A 25,054-nucleotide genomic window follows, 5' to 3' on the forward strand; every position below is an offset into this window, starting at 1 on the left:
CCCAGCCTGGCCCCATTCTCTGTGGCCATTTAGATAAAGGCTGAGCGGCAAGACCTGGGTGCACGCCCCACTGTGATCAGCTCTGGCCAGTGGTCCCATTCTCTGCCTGTCCCTCCCTCCGCACACCTTACACTCCAGCTGACGCCACGTCCCTTGGACGGACCCCAACATCCTGAAACTCCAAGTCCTCGCACATCCCGTCCCACCACTTCACATGTTCTTCCTCCCTCATCCAAACGGGACAGTTCTATTCATCCTTCAAGACACAGCTCACATGTCCTCACTCCCCAGAGGTGGCCCCCTGGGGTCTCACTCACCCTCCAGCGTTGGGGTGGGGTGGGGTCCTTCCTCTGAGGGCAGTAAAATCCTAACACTTTCTTAATGTCATCACCTCTGTATCCCTAGGGTCTAGTGTTCTTAAATTGAGTAAAAGAATTAAGCGAAATGTCTCACGCGATTCTCTAATTATGTAGTGTGTGTGATCCTTGCACCCAAAGGAGACAGAAGTTTCCCTGAGAGCAGAGCCATGTTTTCAAGTTAAGAGCAAGTAGTATGACACAGTGGCAAGAACGAGCTGGGGAGCCAGGCTGCTGGGGTTTAAATCCTGGTCCCGCCACTTACTAGCGTGTGACCATGAGCAAGCCACTTAGCTTCTCTTTTCCTCAGTTTCCTCATCTGTAAAATAGGATAGTACTTGTTCTGGTATCTACTGCTGTGCAATAAACTACTTGCAAAATTTAGTGGCATAAAGCAACCACCATCTTATTGTAGCTCATGATTTCCTGGGTCAGGAATTTGGGCAGGGCTCTGCTGGAAGACTCTTCTGCTGCTCCTAGCACTGACTAGGTCACTTGCTGATACTCAGTGGGGGACTGGTCTGGTCCAGAGGGTCCAGGAAGCCTTTAATCATGCCTCTGCCTTGGCAGGCATAGCTGGAAGGCTAGACTCAGCAGGCCTCCTTGGGCCTCTCTCCCTGTCCATATATCTCTGGGCCTCTCCAGTATGGTAGCCTCAGAGTCATCAGACTTCTTACATGGCAACTCAGGGCTCCCAGAGTCCAAGCAGAAGCTGCCAGTTCTCTAAAAAGCTGCACATGGAACTGGCATAGTGTCACTTTGGCCTTATTCTATTGCCCAAAGCAGTCCCAGCCTGACTCAGATTCAAGGAGAGGAGCCATAGCCCCCCACCTCTTGATGGGAGGAGTGTCGAAAAAAGCACAGCTATTTATAATCTGCCTCATGATAGTGTCTGTATCCTAGAGCTGATATACAGATTAAATGAGTTAATTCATATAAAGGGCTCAGGGAATGGTTGCTCTCAGCATCCCACTTCCTTAGAATCTCTCACTGTACTCAGCAAAGTTCTCAATAAATATTCCATGTCATAACTCAGTAGAGGAAGAGGCACAGGGAGAACATTCTAGGTCGGGCTGCACAGAGGGAGCTTCCTGTACCAACCCCTGAGCCACATTCTGCAGACCAGGGGTCCACCTGGAATCCTAAGACAGTGTTGTGAAAACGGAGTTCTGAGGGAGCCCCAGGAGAGAGCGGAACCAACACAAATTCAACATACAGTCCAGGGATGCCAAGACCCACAAGCCCCTCTCCACGGGTCTCCCCAAACCCATATGTCACAGATGAGGAAACCGAGCTCAAAAAGGCTCTGGAGCGTGCCCAGGTTCAACCAGCTAGTAAGCGACAAAGAGCCTTTACATCCAGGGCTGCCTATGTGTCAGCTCTTTCAAAACTACAGCCACTGCCACTGCCACAAAGAAAACTGTGGACTCCACCATGTCTTCTCAGTGACTGACAGGACTTTGGTCCCTGGAACCCTGAAGCCAGTACGAAGGAGCCCCTCAGGCTTCCACTAGAGAGGACCTCACGATCTCAAATGTTATCCCAGGATCGGTTTATAGTGTCACATTACTCCCGATTCCTCGGGGAATCTATGCCACACCTGCTGTACCACTCCCTGGTTCCCACTTATTTCCTGTTTCTGCAAAGATACAGCCCCACCCCTTTCTAAAGAGACAGCTTTTTGTGTAAGGATTACAACAAACTACATAAATACACACATCACATCTACACACACATCATGCTTTAGTCTGCAAAATGCTCCCACATACATCCCCTCCCAATGGTTCCATGAGGTGGGCACTGCTGTCCCCATTTTATAGATGAGGAAACTGAGCAGTAGTGTGCCGGTAATGTTTAACCACCGGCTCTCCAGGGAGAGAAAGCCCCAATTTTACGGCACTTGCCAATTTCCATGATGTAAATAGTCCCACCATGTTGATTTCAAGCGCAGAGCTGGGAAGCAGTCTCACGGGCTGGAATGATCGGGCTCTGGTGCGCCACCAACACCGCGGCTCAGAGACAAACCCACCTGCGATGGTCATCAAGAGGGTGAACTGTTAAGAGGCCCGGAACTCAGGTGACCCCACTGATTCTTCTCCACGGCTGTCCTTATTGAAGCCGTCCAGCCTCTGTCTGCCCCTTTCTCTCCAGCTTTCTCTTCTGTGCAACAAACACAAAGCTCTTGGGTATAATCTCAGCTGAGGCCTCAGACCCTGAGGGCGATTCCAAAGTCCTTACATATACTTGGTGATGTTCTGCTCGAGCTCCCAAGGGGCACCCCCCCATCACTCCCTGACTTGGAGCACCACGAGCATGAGGACCACGAGAGGCGAGACAAGAAACAACCCGGCCCAGAGGAAGCCGCTCTGAACGTGGAGTCGACGACCCGGGTTCAATCCCTGTTCCATCCTTGGGCACAATTCCCTCAGCTGCAAAATAGGGGTCTAGCACCTGCTTCCTAGGGCCATGGTGAAGGCAAGAGGAACAGCTTCCATGAATGCCCACCTCGTGCCTGATACACAGCGAGTCTGGTACAGGGCCCGGTACACAGGGAGTTTCCCCAATAATGGGGGGCTCTAAGATTTCAAGGGCAGGGCCTAGAAATGAGGAACTGGATCTCACCTGGGGGTTGCCCAGGGCAACCTTGGACTGGGAACAATGACTACATTAAAGGAACATCCCCAAGACGGGAAGTTCCCTGAAAGTTTCCGCTGTGAAAACCAAGGCTGAGACAGCAATAAGCACACAGCATGTACGCGACAGGCTCAGGACTACCAATAAAAGCAGCGCAAACTATTTGCTGCTGCTTAACAGATCCAGGGAGACGGACACACAGAAAACACTGAAGTCACCAGTCCATTTCTACAGAACTTGCCAGAAGGTCTCACCTCTGACTGCTTCCTTAAATAGTTTGGGCAGGAAGGAGAAGTTGGTGGGACAGGCATTATACTGTGGCTTCCCAAGTGGCCAGCTGGGCTGCATGAGACACTGAACAACATGTATTTTCCTCCACCATGGTGCGGCTTTATATCCAAGTGCTTGGGATGTCTGGGGCCAAGCAAACCAAGAACAGCGCCTTCTCTCTGTGTGGGGCTTCATCCTTCTAAGGCATTTTATATCCATCTCTTGCCTGGTGAGGTCAGGGGTCCCTTTTCACAGGAGGCCCAGAGACTTTGAGTGACTTGCTAAAGGTCACACAGCAAGTTACTGAGGTAGCCGGATTAGAACCCTATTTATTGACACCTGCCATGGCTTTGCACACATTCACACCGACGATGCTGTCACTGTTCCTGGTGGTGAAGCTGTCTGGGAGCTTCCAGAGCCAAGCAAATCTGGGAAGTGCTTCAGAAGTGCTCAGAGGTGACAGTTAGCTTTCCCTTTTGGGAAAAACCCCAAAGCTGAGTCCCCCAGGAATATCTCCCTAGGAGTCCTGAATATGGGGCGCCCCTCCCAGAGCAAGACTCTGCACAGGAATGCCGTGAGAACTACAAAGCGCTCGCGAAAGCACTTGGCTTTGTTTCTTCCACTCTTGCCTCAACCCACTCAGCTACCCAAGTGACCCTTTTAAGAGCAGCATTTGGTCTTATCTGAGCTTAGGGCTCAACAGATGCTAGCTATGTATACATGTGAATGAATGGATGCAGTAGTATTCAGCTCACTCTTGCATCTCTGCCAGGTTTTAGATATGTTTGAATATGTTTTCTTGAGACTGGGTTCAAGATGGCAGAGCAGAAAGATGTGCGCTCACTCCTTGCGAGAGCACCAGAATCACAACTAACTACTGAACAACCAGTGACAAGAAGACACTGGAGATCACCAAAAAAGATACACCACATCCAAAGACAAAGGAGAAGCTGCAGTGAGATGGGGTGTGTGTGTGCAATCACAATAAAATTAAATCCCATAACCGCTGGGTGGGTGATTCACAAACCGGAGAACAATCATACCACAGACGTCTACCCACTGGAGTGAAGGTTCTGAGCCCCATGTCAGGCTTCCCAACTTGGGGGTCCGGCAACGGGAGGAGGAATTCCTAGAGAATCAGACTTTGAAGGGCAGCAGGATTTGACTGCAGGACTTTGACAAGACTGGAGGAAACAGACACTCCACTCTTGGAGGGCACACACAAAGTCTTGTGTGCACCAGGACCCAGGGGAAGGAGCAGTGACCCCAAAGGAGACTGAACCAGACCTACCTGCTAGTGTTGGAGGGGCTCCTGCAGAGGCAGGGGGTGTCTGTGGCTCACCGTGGGGACAAGGACACTGGCAGCAGCAGTCCTGGGAAGTACTCCTTGGCGTGAGCCCTCCCAGAGTACACCATTAGCCCCAACAAAGCGCCTATAGGTTCCAGTGCTGGGTTGCCTCAGGCCAAACAACCAACAAGGCCCACCCATCAGTGGACAAGACGACTGAAGTTTTACTGAGCTCTGCCCACCAGAGCAACACCCAGCTCTACCCACCACCCAGTCCCTCCCATCAGGAAGCTTGCACCAGCCTTTTAGATAGCCTCATCCACCAGAGGGCAGATAGCAGAAGCAAGAACTACAATCCTGCAGCCTGTGGAACAAAAACCACATTCACAGAAAGATAGACAAGATGAAAAGGCAGAGGGCTATGTACCAGATGAAGGAACAAGATAAAACCCCAGAAAAACAACTGAATGAAGTGGAGATAGGCAACCTTCCAGAAGAAGAATTCAGACTAATGATAGTGAAGATGATCCAGGACCTCGGAAAAACAATGGAGGCAAGATGGAGAAGATGCAAGAAATGTTTAACAAAGACCTAGAAGAATTAAAGAACAAACAAACAAAGATGAACAATACAATAACTGAAATGAGAAATATACTAGAAGGAATCAATAGCAGAATAACTGAGGCAGAAGAACGGATAAGTGACCTGGAAGACAGAATGGTGGAAATCACTGCTGCGGAACAAAATAAAGAAAAAAGAATGAAAAGAAATGAAGACAGACTAAGAGACCTCTGGGACAACATTTAACACACCAACATTCGCATTATAGGGGTCCCAGAAGGAGAAGAGAGAGAGAAAGGACCCGAGAAAATATTTGAAGAGATTATAGTCGAAAACTTCCCTGCCACCCAAGCCGGGAAGTGCAGAGGGTCCCAGGCAGGAGAAACCCAAGGAGGAACATTCCAAGACACATAGTAATCAAATTGACAGATATGTTTTCTTGTCTATTCCTCATAACAATTTCCTTGGAGGCATCTTTTTTTTTTTTTTTTTTTTTTTTGTGGTACGCAGGCCTCTCACTGCTATGGCCTCTCCTGTTGCGGAGCACAGGCTCCGGACGCGCAGGCTCAGCGGCCATGGCTCACGGGCCCAGCCGCTCCTCGGCATGTGGGATCTTCCCGGACCAGGGCACGAACCCACGTCCCCTGCATTGGCAGGCGGACTCTCAACCACTGCACCACCAGGGAAGCCCCTTGGAGGCATTTTTAACCCTATTTGTGGTTGATGAAAGTGAGGCCCAGGAGTCAAACACCTTGCTTGAGTTCCCAGAGCTAGTTAAGCAGAAGAACTAAATGCAAATCCAGGTTTTCTGACCCCAAGACCTATGCCAAGGGTGAAGGTGGGCAGTCAGAGAAGGGAAAGAGGCAATTAACTTTTTATGAGCACCTACTGTATGCAGTTCCAGTTAGTCATCGCTACAGTTATGAAGCCATTTCACGGATGAGAAAACCAAGGCTTAGTGAGGTAGAGGATTGAGCAATGTTGCCAAGACCTCACAGCTGATGAAAGCAAAGGGGTGGGTTTCAATTTGGGTCCATTGGGTTCAAAGCCCACTCTCTCAGTCTTTCCAGACCAGGCCGTCTCTCTGCACAAGTGTGAGGTGTGATTAACCAGCTGAGCGGTGGCCCTGCCCTCTGCTAGGCTATGGGGACCACGGATATTGTATCGGACACAAGCTCTACCCTCTCAGCCAGCTAGGGAAGTAAGACATGAAAATATGAAATGGACAACAAAGAATAATGAGAAGAACTGACAGGCCCGGAGGAGTGGGCTTCGAGCCCCTGAGAACAGCACAGAGGTGGGGTGACACGGCGAGTGCAGAGGAGGAGAAGAGAAAGGGGGCAGGTGGTGCCAGATGGGGATGCAGGCATTGCTCCTCTTCTGGGAAGGGGGGCCTCCACAACCTAGGAGAGACTGCCCCAAACAGGCGAGATCAGGCAAGAGACGCATCATGAGGGCTTCCCTGGTGGCGCAGTGGTTGAGAGTCCGCCTGCCGATGCAGGGGACACAGGTTCGTGCCCCGGTCCGGGAAGATCCCACATGCCGCGGAGCGGCTGGGCCCGTGAGCCACGGCCGCTGAGCCTGCGCGTCCGGAGCCTGTGCTCCGCAACGGGAGAGGCCACAGCAGTGAGAGGCCCGCGTACCGCAAAAAAAAAAAAAAAAAAAAAAGAGATGCATCATGAAACTTCACCGTCAACCTAAGTAGTCTCTTCGGAAAGTCAGCCAGCCTGGGTGGGTGGTGGGCGTGGGAGGATGCTGGAGGCCAGATGCGCCTTAACTAGAACAGGTGCCCCCTGCTCTGCTATTTCAGGGCAGCCAGGACAAACTAACTCCCACTCTTTGCTGGCTGAGGCCTGGTGCTCCACCCCTGTAACATCAGTACAATAACTTTATTTCAACTGCGATGCGCACCCTCATGGCCGGGAGCAGTACTTTACGGGGGTGTTAGTCTTTCACACATCAGTATAAATCTGTTTTTGGCTAGAGAACTTCCAGAAAGCAGCTATTCATGGAGGGTGGCAGAAGGAGGCAGAAACAGCTGGAAAGGAAGGTGGGAGCTCCAGACACAAATATGGATAATCCACACGCAGAGCTTTCCTGTGACAGGAAGCCCAGGAGGTGCCTGACCCCTCTGTAGTCACCCTTAGAAGAGGGGTAGCTGTGCAGAGGCCCCCAGCTCTCTGCAACAGTTGAGTTGGACTGTTTTCCCTTAGACACGTTTTCTGAAGCTGCAAAGGCCCTGAAGGTGGCAGTCGCTGTACACACAGGCTGAGGCCACTCACTAGGGCCTGGTGCTGGGATGACATCCCCTCCCCCCTCAACCCATTTCCCTCTTCTCTTGCTCCAAGGCCATGTGTCCTAGATCCTCCTCCCAGCTCTGTCAAAACCTCCCCGCCGTGTTCCATTGTCTCAGAGCAGGACAAACTCCTGGTACCCTCAAAGCGCGCACTTACGTTAGCACTTAGGACTGTCTGGCTTGCATTTCTGGTTAAATGCGTGTGTGTCTGTCTCACCACTGGGCCAATGTCAGGGGCCATGTCTTACAGAGCCTTCGTAAGTGTCATTCAGCACGCAGTTCATTGCATATAAAGTCTTTGAAATGTTTAATACCACAGAGAAAGCTCATAATAAAATGTTTTAGTGAAAAAGAAAGGCTAAAAAATATATGCACCACTATGATTCAAAATCTATTTTCAAAAAAACAGAAACAAATTCACCAAAGTTTTACAATCAGGTTCTTGGAGTTAAACTAGCTGGTGATGTAAGTTTTTCCTGGACCAACCCCAATTTTGGAGGCTGAAAAGGGAATTACTGAAAACAGAAAGATACAAACTGCGGTTAGTTTTTTTTTTTTTTTTTTAACCAAAACCTCCATGGGTAATGACCAATGTGAGATAAGCAGAATGAATTAACTTCTCAGAGGAGTCCTGCAGAAGCAAGGTGCTGAAGGAAGTGATGGTTTTGAGGTCTGAGCTGCCTGTTACTCAACAGCTAATTATAACTGCTAGTATTTATTGAGTGCTTACTACACTCAGACACTGTGATAGCTTTTCCGCATAAACGTCTTCATTTTGTCCAGGAGACAACACTAGGATGTTAGAGCTACTTCCCTCCTGACAGCAATCCCAATGTCTGTTTCTTCCACACCACCAAGCAATTCTCCAACACCAACTGGGTGTCCTACAATTTAACTCAATTCTGACCCCATGTACCTGGAGACAGTGTCAGATCCCACGGGTTAAGGGCTCAGTCCCACAAGACTCCCCCCCTCCGGCTCCGCCCCCCACTTCTGACACTAATCACAAGTCCAGGTTGTCACCTGTGCTCGTGACCAATCGGCTACAGACTGGAGGTTCCAACCACTTGGGTTCAATTAATTTGCTACAGTGAGTCACAGAACCCAGGAAACCCATTTACTCACAAGATCAGTGGTTTATATAAAAGGTTATAACTCAGGAACAGCCAGATGGAAAGGATGCATAGGACAAGGTACGCAGGAAGGGGTGCAGAGCTTCCGTGCTCTCTGAGCGCATCAGTCTCCCCAGTCTCCGTGTGTTCACCGACAGGAAGCTCTCTGAATCCAGTCCTTTTGGGTTTTTTACAGAGGCTTCATTACACAGACATGACTGATCAATTCATTGGCCACCAGTGATTGACTCAACCTCTAGCCCCTCTCCCCTTCCCAGAGGTTGGGGGTGGAACCGAAAGTTCCAAAGCTCCAATCGTAGGGTTGGTCTCCCTGGCAACCAGCCCCCATCCTTAGGCACTTTCCAAAAGTCACCACATGGACATGAACTCAGGTGTGGTTGAAAGGGCTTGTTTTGAATCTCAAGACACAGTTATGGCTCTTGTCACTTAGGAAATTTCAAAGGTCTTAGGAGCTCTGTGCCAGGGAATGAAGACCATGGATATATTTCTTATTCTAAGTCACAATAGCACGATGCTGAGTGCTTCCTCTGTGCCAGGCAACACTGTCCCACGTCCCTACCCGAGTTCACTCATCAATCCTCCAAAAGCTGTGCTGCAGATCTTCCCATTTTGCAAATGAGGAAACCGAAGCACAGAGACGTTAAGTAACTTGCCTGATATTGGAAGGTGACAGGGACAGAATAAAAACCTAGAACTGTCAGCCTTTCCAAAGCTCATGCTCTCAAAAGAGGTTTGCATTGACAAGAGCACAAGACTCACTCACGAGGCAATACTTGCTCCCTGATAAAATATCAAGAACTTGCCTTCTCCACACCAACCTGACTTTAATAATAATCATTCCTTACCTTTTTATGGACTTCATACATTTTGGTCCAAATACAGGTTCAATCTCATTCTAGGATAATGGGTCAGTTGGTGAAAGGGTCAAACCCAAGAGCACAGAAAGCAAATCTCCCGTGTGGACCTCAAAGGCAATTTGGGTGACACTCTGCCCTCCTGTACATACAGATCTCTACTGCCCAGGAGGACTCATCTAGAATTTCTCCCCTCCTTCGTTTAAAAGGTCCCCCCAGTCCAGCGGTGATAATCATCGACACCAATCAACACAACATTCACCGCATGTGCCCATGAGGTGGGCTCCGTTCCCAAGTGCAAGTGTATCTATCCGATTCAACTACTTGGCCTAAAACCTCAGCCCTAAGAGTGGGAGATTTGCTCAAGGCAAGAAGAAATCCTAACTGAGTTCGACAGGCCAGCCTTTCTAAAACCAGGGGTCAGTCCAGCATAGGGAACAGGCAGGGAGTGAAGTGGGGCTGCCCCCCGAAACTCGGCCAAGTGGCTCAGGCCAAGTACCAGGCAGTCACTTCCTGTAGGGGCCAGACCACACCATCCGCCGCTGTCTCACAGCTCCTCTTCTACAGATGGGGCCAACTGGTTTTCTGTTATTTGGCGGCCAGCAGGAAAATGCCATCCCATGAATGTGTCATTGCCACCATCTTCAAGGGTGCAGATTAATGAAAAAGTAGCTAGTGTGCCCCAGCCAGGTGGCTAATTTCAGCTATAAAGGGGCAGGGCTGAGCCTGGAGGCGGGACTAGCCTCCATCTACCCCGTGTCCTGCTCCTTCGTCTCCTATATCCCCTGAGCCAGTCTCTTCTGCTGGTTGTCTGCCCCCACCCGCCAGACACACATCTGGCCTCTGAGGGTCCCTGATGAAGCTAAGTGGTGACCCAGACGGCGCAAAGCCTTCTTGTCACCTTGGTGCAGCACAGAAGGGGATCGGGGATGCAGTAGATGGTAACAGTTGTTCAAAATAGTCGCTACCCCTCCCTGCTAGTCACATGCTGGCGGGAGGATCATACTTTCCATCCCATGGAGTCTGACCTGGCCATCTGACCTGCTTGGCCAATGAAATGTGATGGGAAGTGACACCTGCCACCTCTGAGTAAACCCTTTCGGCTGCCCTCCTGGCATTCTGCCATTTCTCTCCCTTCCCTCTGCCCCCAGCTGGGTGCTGCTCTTTCAGCCCGGATTGCAGAGTGAAATGTTTTTGTGAGGAGCTTCGGCTGACAGGTGACGTGAGTGGGGAATACACTCACATTACTGTGTGTGCAGCGCTGTGTGTGTGCAGCCCACTGCAGTGCAGGGCTGTTTGTCACCCCAGCATAACCAGCCTGAGCTGACTGGTTCAGAGTTTTGCCAAGAAACGCTTCCCAAGGAACTAGAGGATGACCCAAGCACACAGAAGCCCAGAGGTGGTCCATGTGGGTCTTTCCCTTTCAGAGCAAACGGAGTGGGGTCACAGATGAGGCTGACCAGCCACTTCGGGGGATCCCCTTGTCTCCTTCCTTCGCCTCAGCTCTGTGTGGGGAACCCCAGCAAAAGGTCCCGGTTCCAGGCTCTGGGCCTTTCCCTTGCCCACTTCCTCCTCAGGCCATCCCCCCGCCGCAGCCACCATGGCCACGGGAGCACTGAGGAAGTTGGTGGCTCCTTCCTCCCATGAGGGACTAGAAGGCAGGCCCCACACGCTGGGCTGTGATTTACCCAGAGCCTTGGAACCCTGTGTGTCGGCTTATTCCACTCCTCCTTTTGCTTTAATCCTGCAGGAGGCTCAATTATAACAGCAAGAACAACAACACAATTATGACCCTCTGTGGTGCTCTGGGTACCACCCACCCTAAGCACTTCAGACACACTAACTCCTCCTTCCAGCACCCTGGGAGGCAGGCACCGTTATCACCCCCATCTTAGAAGCCTGGAGAGGTTAAGCAAGGTGCCCAAGGTCACACAGGTGGTAAAAGGCAGAGCTCGGATCCGACACAGGCTGTGTGGCTTCCATGGTCCATGCTCAAACACCATGTTCAGGAGGCAGGTACTGAACAGAAAGGTAGGACAAAGGTTGAAGCAGCGAAGCAACATGGCAAAGAAACACACGACCTGCTGATTTCTTGCTGTTGTCTGGTTTCTCTGGGGGAAGATCTCAGGGGTCTGAGGTTTGGGGAGCAGTGGAGTAAAATTAAAAAAGCGAAATGAAACACATGCAAACTTATGGCATCTGTGTAGTCACAGTGAATGGACACGAATCGTGATTTGGAACAGTTATGTTTCACAAAGGGTGTTTGGTTTGCTCTTTTCAGCTAAGCTGAGCGTAAATTTTTAAAGGTTTAAAAATGAAAAATGGAAAATGGGAGGAAGACAGGAAACCAGGGAAGGAAGCTTCCTCCATCCCGAACACCTTGGTTTATTCCTTGGGCTCCTAATCAGAAATGAGACACATAGCCAGACATGACATCCTGGCTGCACGGCCTAGATAGAGCTTGTGCATGCTTCCTGACCGAGTTCCAAAAGCCTGGGGCAGCCAGGTTGTCGCTGGGTTGGGCAGACCTAGAAGAGATTACCCTGGAGATGGGGCAGGGAGGTGGAGAAAGAAGCACAGGGACAAAGGAGGGAAGCAGAACTTCCAGACGTTCCGTCAGTCCAGCCCAACTCCCTTTTCCTCCAAGAAGCCGCCCTGGTCAGCCTTCCCTTGAAGCGACGCTCCCTCCTTCCATTTCTAGAGCACATGCTGACGTGAAACAGGCTCAGCACAATGCAACTCCCTGCTTTCAGCTACGTTCCTAATGTTAGTGTTGAAATTCAAGAGCACAACTGGCTCCTGGACTTCTAAAGGATTGTAGATACCTGGTGTCTGGGCAGCGAAGTCCCCGACAGCCTGGCTACTCTCAATAAGCAGCAGGACTGCACAAGACCATAAGCAGACAGGCTGATGGCTGTCTCTTCTCCCAGGAGATCAAAAGCACACCCGGGGTCTGTGCCGCCCCAGGTGCCCCAAACAACCTCACCCCTTCTGCAGTCATCAGAGGACGCTATATGCTTGGTCTGGGGAAACTGTAACACTCTCCTTCCTCTCTGAGATCCCTACATTGTCTTCCCCGCTGGATGCTGTAAGGCAGGAGTCATTAAGGGTTGCTGTATAAATTAACAACCCCACACACTCCTTACCCCTTACCCAGAGAGCAGACTCCAAGCAGTTCACCAAGATTCAGGCCCTCTGTGCCTCCCTGGACAGGTGTCTGGACCACATTTCCCAGTCTCCCTTGCAGTTGGGTGTGGCCATGTGAGCAAGTTCTAGCCAATGGAATGTGAGCACAAGTGACACACCTACTTTCAGGCATTGAGGTAAGACCTGCCCACAAGCCTCCTCTTTCGCCTTCCAGCCTATGGCATGGAGTCAACCACAAGAAACTGGGGGCTGCGTGCTCCAGATGGGGTCCCTGAATGAGCCTTCCACACTGACCAGGAACCTTGCACATGACTGGGAAACTAGCCCCTTCTGGGTTTAACCCATTACATTTTTTGTTGTTATTGCAACAGCTGGCTAATCTTCCCACTTATGTGTTCTCCATAGCATGACTCTCCACGTTTGTTTAGGGGCAGGGACTGTGTTTTGTTCCCTGCTGTGTCCCCAATGGTAGAACAGCTCCTGAGACACAGAGCAGACACTTAATAATCAACTGTTGAATACACGAATGAGTGAACTGTTTCACCCATTCAGTGTATGGCAAGAACGGGAAACTGCCCCTGCTTTTGCTTTCTCCTCTACCTCTGGAGCTAGAAAAGCAGCATTTAATTGAACTAATATCCTCACCCTTCTGGAGCCAGCCTGTATTCCTTCCTCTTTGACACCCTCCTGGAATCCTTCCCACCGTGGTCTGCATCCTCTGTGCCCCTCGGCCAGAGGTCCCTGTGCAGTTACATCTGTCACACTGCACAGCAAGTGTTGAGATCTGTGTCTCTCCCACCCACCTTGCCCCCCACCCTCCAACTACACTGGGAGAGCCTTGAAGCCAGAGCTCTGTCTTTTTCATCTTTGCATCTTCCCAGTGTCGGGCACAAGTGTCTCTTGAGAAACAAGCACCCTAAAATATTTTAAAAATATTTATTATATTTATATAACATTTAATTATGCAAATATATGATGAAAGTATATATTTCTATCATACACTTATAATATTTATAAAATACTTAAATATTTTACCTTCTTTAAATGTTGTCGCTCTGCTGCTAACCAAGAGTAAAAAGCTTCTGACATCCCTGGATCAATCTGTAAGAGGATCTAAGCCGGTGCTTGGAATAGTCTACAGATTCTTTCAACAAGCTTTTTGGATCTTAATACCTGGCGTGGCCCACGAGAGGAGGGGCTTCGGAAGCCCAAACCCTTTCAATTGCGTACAAACCCACCCTTGTTTGGGGGTCCCCAAACATTTTTCCACGGAGGCTCAAGCCTGCTCCTGGCAGCCCTGGGCGCACACAGGATTTTTGTCTTTCAAAGTGCTTGCCCGTTTGACCCTCACAAAGGCCCTGTGATACAGACAGGAAGTGACTATTATATCCATTTGACAGATGAGCAAACCGAGGCTCAGAGAGGTTCAGTGACTTGTCCAAGATCACGGTTTGAGTGTGCGCTGAGCTGTCACTAGGACCCAGGGGCCCAGACATGTCCTCTCTTTTCCTTCCCTTTCTCTACCATGACCTAACAAGAGGAGACTTCATAGAGGCCTTGAGGAAGCACAGCCATCAACCTGTGACATGGGTGAGTGGAAACTCGCATTGACTTTTGAGTGATAAACCGAGTTCAGAACAAACCGGGCCAAACAACTTCAGCGGATGAAACCTTCCCCCTTCTTCTAATTTTAGACCCTCTGGCCTGGGAGGAGTGTCTGTGGTTACAGGGCGTAGCATCTGCCGCTGCTGTGTGGCTCCAGGCAGAACGGGGACATGGTACTCACTTGATTTTTCTTCTTTAATGGTGTATTCCAGCACCGCGGATGAGCTCTCGTTTGGGGAAGGGAAGTGCACACAGAGCACCGGGTGCTTCAAGCTGCTGTCCCGGCGGACCAGGAACGTCTGCAATGGAGGAAGGGGGAACTCCATGAGTCAAAGATTTGGGGGGCAGGTTATTTAGAAGGACAAGAGTGAGATGGAAGTCATCTGGAATGTTCCAGAAACAAAAAGGCAAGGTGGGGGAGTCTAGCATCTCGAGGTAGAACTAGGGGTTCTGCCCCCAGAGCCATGTGTCACGTGGTCCATGTGCCCTGGCTCCTTGAGTCTCAATTTCTCATTTGTCCATCGAGGGGGGTCAACTAAATCAGTGTAGATTCCTGAGTCCGTCCCTTGAGATGCTGGTTAGTTGGGGGAGGGGAGCGGGTCTGGAATCAGCTTAATCTGGTACAGGCAGTGATCCAGGGTCACGCTTAGAAAAGCTCAAATGGACGGGCTGAATTTCAACTCACACCCCAGCATGTATGCCCTGGGGGAGGCTGCTGGAAACAATCATAAATATTAGTCAATTCACACTATTTTTCCCCCATGGAAACAAAAATAACTATTAACTAATATACACAGCTTTCTCTGTGACAGGAACTGTTATGAATACCTTGCATATATTCACTTGCTTGATTCTCTCAATAACCCTGTGACGTGAGTTTTGCTGTTATCCCCACTTCACAGATGAAGAAACTGAGGCGCTCTCTGACTTTAACAGGACCTGGCTCTTCGGGCTGGTGTGAAGATCAACTGAGGAAATACCCATATGGGCTTGGCCCCTAGGACATACCCTGGAGGCTTTGCCTGGCCAAGGCCTCACAGCTGAAAGGGGCAGAGCTGGGATTCAGCCCTGGACGCTGGTGTCCATGCTCCAGACCCCACGCTATGCAGCCCCTCTCTGTTCTATACATCCTGCCCAGGGAGGGACTTGCCCTTTCTTCTCCTGTGGGTATACTCTAGTCGAAAACGATGCTTCTGGGACTTCCCTGGTGGTGCAGTGGTTAAGAATCCACCTGCCAATGCAGGGGACACAGGTTCGAGCCCTGGTCCAGGAAGATCCCACATGCCGCAGAGCAACTAAGCCCGTGTGCCACAACTACTGAGCCTGCGCTCTAGGGCCCAAGAGCCACAACTACTGCGCCCTCGTGCCACGACTACTGAAACCCATGCGCCTAGAGCCTGTGTTCCGCAACGAGAAGCCACTGCAAGGAGAAGCCCGCGCCCTGCCACAAAGAGTAGTCCCCGCTCACCGCAACTAGAGAGAGCCCACGCGCAACAACGAAGACCCAACGCAGCCAAAAATAAATAAATTAAAAACAAAAACAAAACGATGCTTCTGAGCCCCAGGGACCTGTCTGTGCTCTAGTAACCCAGCACCACCCGAAGTCTAAACCAGAGCCAGGGCGTTTACAGACGCCTCACTCTCACTTCTCCTGTTCTGAACGACGGTTCTGCTCAGTTAAGGGGACTGTGACTCTGAAGTTTTCCACTCTTACACCCACAGCAGCCCTGGGGCAGTGCCCTCCCTGCGGCCATCAGGGGGAGGGGACCCCTGATTCCTTTCATAGACTGTGTGGTTTTAAAATGTTCTTTTTAGTCTGCACTGGCCCCACCCAGGCTCGTCCCTTCTTCCAGGTGATGACAGACACCTTCTGGGATCTCCCCAACCTCCTGGGGCACAGCTCCCCCTGGGGAAGAGGAAGAGGGTTGGTCCTCCCCCCAGGAAGGGTCACTCCTTCCTTTCCTGAGAAAGGACTTGGTCATGGTGTCCCCCCTCCCCTCCACCCTCGTCCACACGAGGGGTCTAAGCCGTTCCCACTCAGGCTCTAAGAGCCCGGTCTAGAGTTTGGAAGACCGGAAGTCTGGCCAAAGATGCTGAGAGAAGACTGGGGAGCAGGGCCACTGGGCCTCCAGAGGATGTGGCCCCAAGCCTGACAGGCTCTGGAGAAGCACAGAGATGGTGCTTCTCCCCTTCCCCCACCAAGGCACACTGTCCTGCCACCGCGTGGGTGATGCCTCAAATTACCCGCCATTGTTATTGATTACTATTATTATTATGATATTGCTATATAGTATTTAAATTGTTATTACAATGTCATTATAATTGTCAATAAAACATTATAATAATATTGTTATTATTGACTAGTAGCAGCTAACACATATCGCTTCCCTCCTCTACCCAAGCCTTAACCCCAGTTCATTAGATTCCATGATCTTACTTAATTCTCATACGAGAGGGTGATGCTATTATTATCCCCATCTTACAGATGAGGAAACTGAGCTACAGAGAGGCAGGTAATGCCCAGGATGACAGAGCTGGGACCTGAGCTCAGGCCCTTCGGATCTAGATCCTGAGCCGTCGGCTGCCCTGCGCCCGGCCCCCAGAGGGCAGTCCCTTGGCTGAAGTGTCTGCTCTCCGTGAGAGTGCCTCTTGGGAGCGAGCAGGGACACAAGGCACCCATCAGTCATTGAACCGCGGTCAGAAATGAGTTTGCCAGCCCCTCTCCTCGTGCAGGGCAGGGTGGAGAGAGCCTGAGAACCCAGCGGATAGAGGAAGGCGAGAGAGAGGCTTCTGGGGCAGAAATGCGAGCCGGGCGGGGGTGCTGGTGCCCCACCTGGAAGGACGGCCCTCCTAGGGGACCCAGCGGGAGGCCAGCTCTCCTCTAGACGCTTCTCTGCAGTCCCGGCACAGCCTCGCCTGCTGTGAGCTGATGCGTCCACCTGGACCTGGACTGCCCCCAGGAATGCGTCTTTCCAAGAAAAGGGGTCACTTTGGTTCCTCTTCAGAGATCCAAGGCCGAGCTGCCGCCTACCCATCAGGTCCATGGGACCCAGCATGTGTGAGGGAGTGTGTGTGTGTGTGTGTGTGTGTGTGTGTGAGAGAAAGAGAGAGAGAGAGAGAGAGAATGTGTGTGTGTGTGTGTGTGTGTGTGTGTGTGTGTGTGAGAGAGAGAGAGACAGTAAGCCTATGGGTGCTATAAAAACTACAGCTGGCCTTTGTCTCTGGCTCCTGGCACAGAGTTTCTAAAACCCTTGGATTTTCCTGAGTGATGGGGGTCTTTAGTAATTCATAAAGAGCCCCTTTGGGCCATACCTGAGTTTATGCTAACAGTCGGCTCAAGTGGGACCTTAAAGGAGGGGCTGCCCCCGAAAGCCAGTCGCATAATTCTAGAGGGTTGGAACCCGAAGCCCCACCCTGACCTCTGGAAAGGGGAGAGGGACTGCAGACTGAGTTCAAGCACCGGGCAATGAGTTAATCTCCTGGCTGGTGAACACACTGACACGTGGGGAGGGTGCGTGCCCGGTTTCCATCGGGAGAGGGTATTGGGGCTCCGTATCCCCCTCCCCAGCCCAGACCTCACCCCCGTGTCTCACATTCAGCTGATCTTGAGTTGTATCCTTTATATTCAAACTGTCACCATAAGCGCAGTGCTTTCAGTGAGTTTTCTGGGTCTTCCTAGCAGATTATCAAACCTAAAGAGGGGTCACGTTTGTGACCAAGTCAGACAGAAGAGTAGGGAGCCTAGGGACCCCACGAGTGTCTGGCATCTGCAGCGAGAGCAGTCTTTTGGGGACCTTCCCTTTAACTTATGGGGTCTGTGTTCGCTTCGGGTAGTCATGTCAGAATTGAACTGAATTGTAAGACATCCAACTGGTATCAGAGAACTGTCGCCCAGAGCATAGTGAGTGTGTGCAAGTGTGTGAACGTGTGTGAGTGAACATACGTGGGAGTGAGTGTGGAATAAGGGAACTCTCGGCTGCTGCCGGGGTCCCCCTGCTGGAACTCTGGGGCGCCGGGCACAGGGAGCGAGGCCCGAGCGGGAGCCGGTGGTGTCCCTGGGAAGGCAGACAGCAACGTTGGATCCTTGACCCTGACCGGGAAGGAGCTGAGGCTGGCGCTCCCCTCAACTGAAAACAAACTGGGGGTTTCTATCCTCGTAGGGCACATGTGTGAGGGACACAAGCCAGGTCACTGGTTCAGAAGCACATGCACGTAGCAGAGAGGCCCCTCGCCACCCTGAGCGTCAGGAATGGCACAGGAAGGAAAGCAGTGTTTTTCAAACTGTGGGTCATGACCCATTAAGGCAGATGTCACCAACCATTTCTCTTTCCAAAAGAAAATACAAGAGAATAAAACAAGACAGTAAGGATACCTATCCTAAGGATGGACTTTTTGTCAGAGAGATCGAGTGAGAGACGAGTGGACGGCCGCGGCCGCAGGACGACATAGACTGCCTACTCCACTGATGGTCAACTTCTTCCTGGACTATCTGACCCCCACTGATCTCTCTCTAGGGTGACTGCAATGACAAATCATGGTCGCCAGCCTCAACTGGGACCTCCAGCAATGCCGCCTTGCGGTCTAATTGGCTCTTTCACACCCAGCACGCAACTATTTCTGGACTTAGTCACTCCGCTGAGACATGGACCCCGTTCTCCACCCTCCCGTTCCACAGACAGAAAGAAAGGAGATGAGAGCTCTCGGACAGGAACTCCTCCAGCTGCGGGGAGAGTCACAGTCTCTCACAATCTGCCTTTCTTCTTGGGCTCCCAGAGGGCCCAGAGCAGCCAGCCGTGAGCTCTGTGGCCCTGGGTAATTCTGTGGCTTCTCCGAGCCTCAGTGTTCTGAGCTGTAAGTGGGGATAACACCCACGACCACCCAGCAGAAACAAGAAATGAAACCAAAGCCCCACGCCTCCGTGTTGGAAGGGTAAATGAGATGCTGCATAGGAAAGCACCCAGTGGGATACACGTGTCTCCACCGATGCTCACTGAGGATTAATTCTCCATCTGCTTCCGCCCTCCTTCCCCATGGCTGGTTGACACTCCTCAGTCTCCCAGTCTCGGGCTCCGTCTAGAACTGGGGATCGGTCTACCACATGTGTTTGCTGTGAAAAAAACCCAGAAGGGACTTCCTTGAGGGTGTGGCGCAGCGGAGGGTAAGGAGCCAGCAGCTGAAAAGAGCGGCTGACGTCTGCGCTCCGGGCCAAGTACCTCACGCTCGGCATCACCAGCTCTCCCCACGGCCCCAGGAAGCAGGCACTACTACCATTCCTTCCGATGGATGAAGACTCAGGGCACAGAGAGGTTAAATAAACCCAAGGCCACGCAAACAGGAAGTGCAGAAGATGCAGACCCAGGTGTCGCCAAGAACATCTCCCTTATCTCTTGCCATCAAGTCTGTGTTATCTACTCACTACAGGCCAGGGGTGCAGACGGGGGTGGAAAGTCCCCAGGCTGGGCTCAGGTTCCCAGTTCTGAGCGTCCAACACCCACCCTTTCAGCATGGCCACAGAGCCTCCTGTAGCACTTCCTTCTGCCGTGGCCAAGTCCTGGGGCTCTTATCTGAAAAGCCAAGATAAGGTTCTGGGTTGGGGGTTTAGGGGGAGGAGCAGGGACAGAGGCTAGAGGAGTCCTCTGACCTCTCCCGCCCAGATGGCAGTCGGGGAGGGGGCACTGACAGGTGCCTGCTATGGGCAGAACCCCAGTCAGTGGTCTGCCTTGGCCACTGTCCTTCGGAATAAGATGGTCTGTTCCACGTTCCCCTTTGGGGAGGTTTAGCACCTCAGCTAGTCACAGGGTCCCTTCTAGGAAGTAGCCACAGACAGCACCTCAAAAACAGTGTCGCCGTGCGGCTCACTGCGAGAACGTATGCAGACCGGTAACTCCTACAAAGCGTTCTAGATTAAGGTGCATCTCCCATGCTTAAACCCAGCAGAGTTCAGCAAAGCCAGTGCCAGGAGAAGGGCATCTGAGTGAACTGCCTGTGTCCCTATCACACCCCTCCCCCACCAGGTGTCCATTGCTTATCCTCTAAGGAGATGTTGCCCGTGATGGTTGTTGCAGGTGAGCACCCAGGGGGCTCACGGGCTGGGTGTGCCTCCCAGAGCTCCTTCTCCAGCACCCTTGAGGGGGTCCATGTGCAAATTCTCCAAGCCCCTCTTACTTCTCTTTCTACCCCCTGCAGCCCACTTTTTAGAGCTGCAGGGGGACTCAAAGCTCAGCTCTGCTCCTTACCAGCTGTGGGTCTGCAGGCAAGTTACTTTTACTCCTCTGGTCTCGATTTCCTCGTCTGAGCCTGAGAATAATCATCTCCACCTCTCAGGGCTGCTATGAGAATTGCTGGTCATATATATAAATGCCTGGCATAGAGCATGCACTTGATACTTATTATAGACTGCTACCATTTACTGAGCACTAAACCAGATGCTAAGATTTTTATCTGCATAATCTTGTTTGACAAATAAATGATAACTATTAACACGATTATTATTATGTATCTTTTTTCCAAACAAAGAGATAGGAAAACGGACTCAAAGATCACTCACCTATGCGGTAGATTAAAATGGCCACAAATTCTTTGCAGCTCCTCCCATCGAGAGGTGGGGTCTATTTCCCTGCACCTGGAAGGGTGGCCTTAGGATTTGCTTTAACCAAAAGAATGTATCGGGGACTTCGCTGGTGGCGCAGTGGTTAAGACTCCGTGCTCCCGATGCAAGGGGCCTGGGTTTGAGCCCTGGTCAGGGAACTAGATCCCACATGCATGCTGCAACTAAGGAGCCCACATACCGCAACTAAGGAGTTGGTGAGCCGCAGCTAAGGAGCCCTCGAGCCACAACTAAGGAGCCCTCGTGCCGCAACTAAGGAGCCCATCTGCCGCAACTAAAAGACCCAATGCAACCAAATAAATAAATATTTAAAAAAAAAAAAGAATGTAGCAGAAGTGACTCTGTGGCGGGCTAAGCCTAGGCCTTAAGAGGCATGTCTGCTTCCATGCTCACCCTGTTGGACCACAGCTGTCATGTGAAGAAGGCTGAGTGAGCCCGCTGGAGTCGTGAGGCCCAGCCCATAGCTGGTACTAACCGCCAGACAGGGGAGCAAGGCCATCTCTGGCCAGCTGGCCAGATGACTGCAGCTGCCTGACTGACCCCAGGAGAGACCAGCAGAAGAACCACTCAGCAGAACCCAGTCCAAACTGCTGACCCACAGAATCCTGAGAAAGTTGAATAGTGGCTGTTTTAAGCCACTGGATTTTGGAGCGGTTCGTTATGCCACAGTAGGCAATGCTACAGCTGTGGGTTATGTGGAGGTGGGGCCTCATCCTTTGGATACCCCCCTCCTCTCTTCCTCCTATGAGGTGCTGTTGAGGGGTCCCCAGAGCTTGGTGGGGAAGTTTGAAAGCCACGGGTATGTCCAGCTCCTCACTCTATAGCCAAAGAAACCAAGACCCAGAAATGCAAAAAGACATCCTGAGGTCACATTATTTGTTCGTGGCAGAGCCAGGACAAGAATGCAAGGCCAGTGACCTTCAGATCAGGGTTGTGACCATTATAGTACACGTCCTCCAACCCAGCCAGCCCACCAACTGAGCATGTGTTTTATGCCAGGCACCTGGTTAGAGGTTTTAGATACCTTGCAGCAACTCCCTCCCTGGCGTTTAGAATATTTTACCCCTTGTACAGATGAGAATACAGTGTAGGAAGAAGACTGGCAAAGAGGGAGGGAAAGGGGAAGGTCCAGAGCATCGGGCCTTGGGCCCTTCTGTGGAAGACTTTAGCCCACGATCTCTGGAGCCAGACTCTCAGAGGTCAGTCCTTAGTCGGCTACTCTTGAGCTGTGTGACTGCTCTGGGGCTGCTTCTTCCTCTGCAAAATGGCATCATGATAGTTCCTGCCTGTGATGGTCGCTAAGAGTCAGCCCCCCTGAGAACCAGTTCCCCTCCCTCTCCTGGCTAACTGACCACAATTCTGGCCTGGGAGCAGTGCATTCTGCCTCAGGAGATGAATCCTGTTTGGTCAGAGCCAATCATGGCTCTTCTGTTCCCATCCGCCACTCACCCCCTTCCCCAGCCTCCCTCACAGTCAGGGGTAGCCAATAAAGTATCTGGAAAAACATCTGTTCCCTGACAAAAAGGCTGAGCCTAAGAGAAGAAAGCCTTTTGCCCATGACCTCCTGCTTTTAAATGGGTGAGATGGCTGGAGCTGCAGCTGCTATTCTGTAACCGTGAGGTGACAAACAGAGGACAAAAGCTAACCTTGAAGATGGAGGAACAGAAAGGTGGAAAGGACCTGGGTCTTGAAGACATCACTGGACTGCTAAACCAGCCCTAGACCCCAAACCTCCATATTTCTCATTAGATAAACAACAGTAGCCTTATGGCTGAAGCTACCGTAGGCCCAGTGCCTCAAAGGATTAATGAAAGAACTGCCCACATGACTTCGGCAGAGGGCCTGCTATATAATAAGCACCCAGTATATGGTGTCTCTACCTGCCTCAGAGCCCCCTGCTGTACGGAGGAAGCGTTTCCACCCTCCTGTTCATGGATGGCTCTATGATTCAGAAAGGCAACATGGTGGGGCACCAGGCACCCTGGAGACGGAAAGACACCCTCACTAGCAGCTCCAGACTTCAGGTCTCAGCCCCGAGTGAAAGGATGAGCTCAAGGTGAGCAGTGAGGGAAAGTGAGGTGGCAAGTCCAGGCACCGGAACCTTCTCTGTCCACCTCCAGGACCCTTGCCTGTGGGCTGCCTGGGGTTATTAGGAATGGAGCAGCTCACACTACTGCTCCCAGCTCACACTGGGACCCTCCCTGAGCCACTGCTCCCGAAAGCCTTCCCTGATTAACCGGGCCACCCACAAAGCTTGCTGTGCCCCAGTGTCCTCACTCAACGTCTCTCCTCTGTGCGAACAAGCGTCGTCTGGTGCCTTGTTGAGCTGACATCTGAGTCACCCATTCCTTCTGTTCCCTCTTTATTTTTTTCCCCTTTTGTCAGCTTCCCCAACATACTGGATTAGGAACTCACCAAAAGCAGAAGAATCCTCTTTCCCCAATTGTACAAACTGACGGGCGACATGCCCACTCTGAGGGTCCGGTTTTCTTTGAAGAGCTAGGATTCCCCTACCACCACCCCCTGAAACAACAGTGGGTTCATGGTCAGGTCCCTGGGCTGTGAGGCAGGACACAGTGTCCCTCTTGGTGCGGACCCTGGCTTCCTGTGCCCTTCGGCAAGTCACTTCCCCTCTCTGAGCTGGCTTTTCCAGGCTAGCGAAGTAGGGGGACTAAAGGGTCCAGGACTCCTTCCTTCTAGAAGATTCTCTCCCAGCATCAGTGTCCTGGGGTCTTTCCCAAACCCCCAAGAGGCTTACATGAGGGTTAGTTTCACAGGTAAATTACTGCAATCCAGGAGGTTCGAGCCCCTGGCTGGGTTGGAGCCCTTCTGTATCCACCTTCAGCCAGAGGGGGTTTGGAAAGACCAACTGATTTCAGAAACAGCTGGGACAGAAATATGCTTAGGGAGAGAATTATGCAGCCACTGCATTCCCCTCCTCCTCTTCAAATAATTACATAAAAACCCAAAGCTAAATACACTCTAAATGGTTTTGTTTTTACTATTCCTTCTTGGCCCGGACAATCCAGAGCTGTGTCTGCTCTTCTACTCTTGTTATTTTAGGACTATTTTCCAGTCGCTTGGGGAAATTTTCCAATCACCCTCTTTAGGGCTGGAACAGAAGTGGCTGGTTCTTCCGAGGCACCACAAGTGCCTGTGGAGGTCAGGGGTCCAGTGGCCGAAGCCCCCTCTGGACACGCGTGGCCCACCTTTCCCATTACTGATAACGAGGCTGTAGCCTGGCATGGAGCAGCGTTTCTCATCCTGGCTGCCTATCAGAATCGCCCTGGTGGCTGAGCCCCGCTCTAAGCCAAAGAAACCCGCATTTCTGGGGATGAGGCTGACACACTGTGGTTTTTTTTAAAAAAAAAAAGTCTTTGAAAGCAGTCAGTTGGTGGGTTCAAATCACCCTCTATCACTTAGTGGCCATATGACTGTCAGAGGTGGGTTTCCTCACTTATAAAATAGAGAGCCTGCCCCCTGTTCTGCAGGGCTGGTGGAAAGATGAGAGACGGTGCTTGGCACACAGGAGACCTGCTGACTATGCCTTCTTCCCTGGCTCTGGCATCCCGAAGGGGCAGGAAAGGGGTTTCACCGGTGCTTTCGCCAAACTATATTGGACATAACTGGTATTCCTTGGTCTCACAGCAGGGGAAGATGCCTTGAACGTGGGCTGGTCCATATTGCAACTCAGGCTACTGCAACTCTTTTTTTTTTTTGCGATACGCGGGCCTCTCCCGTTGCGGAGCACAGGCTCCGGACGCGCAGGCTCAGTGGCCATGGCTCACGGGCCCAGCCGCTCCGTGGCATGTGGGATCTGTGGGATCTTCCCGGACCGGGGTACGAAGCCGTGTCCCCTGCATCGGCAGGCGGACCCTCAACCACTGCGCCACCAGGGAAGCCTTGCAACACTTGAGCTAACCCCTCACTACAAAAAGCAATCTTACAAGAGGTTTCTTTCACTAAAAGACCACCTCTTGGCCTAGAAGCAATGACACTTCAGTAGCAATGAACACACATAGCGCCAGATCTTGGTTTCTAACATTATTCTCCAATAAAAGGAACAAGGGTTCCTTGGAGAAATGGCCGATCCTAGGACTGAGGCAAGAAATATACAAGACAATGTGGAGCATCTTTTAGTGTAAGAAAGTAAGGAAGTGCTCTGAACAAACAAATAATCAAAACACACGCACAACGATGGGGTTATGTCAAAGGGACACAGGAGCCAACTGAAAGAGCTCCCGGTGGCCAAATTTGGAACAATTTGAGCAATAAAATAATTATGGTAGTATTGGATTATAAC

At 51.3% G+C, this 25,054-nt stretch overlaps 1 protein-coding gene across 2 annotated transcripts in view; it reads right to left on the bottom strand.

Annotated features, from left to right (window-relative positions):
* The window catches only part of RIN3 (Ras and Rab interactor 3), a 119,228-nt gene that overhangs the window by 51,135 nt on the left and 43,039 nt on the right, over positions 1 to 25,054 (bottom strand). For both annotated transcript variants that reach the window (XM_060004017.1, XM_060004018.1), the window contains exon 3: positions 14,326 to 14,443. In XM_060004017.1, the coding sequence (XP_059860000.1) occupies positions 14,326 to 14,443 (118 nt within the window). The remainder of the gene's footprint in view (positions 1 to 14,325; positions 14,444 to 25,054) is intronic.

The sequence above is a fragment of the Delphinus delphis genome, chromosome 2, assembly GCF_949987515.2.
Source record: "Delphinus delphis chromosome 2, mDelDel1.2, whole genome shotgun sequence".
Taxonomy (NCBI): domain Eukaryota; kingdom Metazoa; phylum Chordata; class Mammalia; order Artiodactyla; family Delphinidae; genus Delphinus; species Delphinus delphis.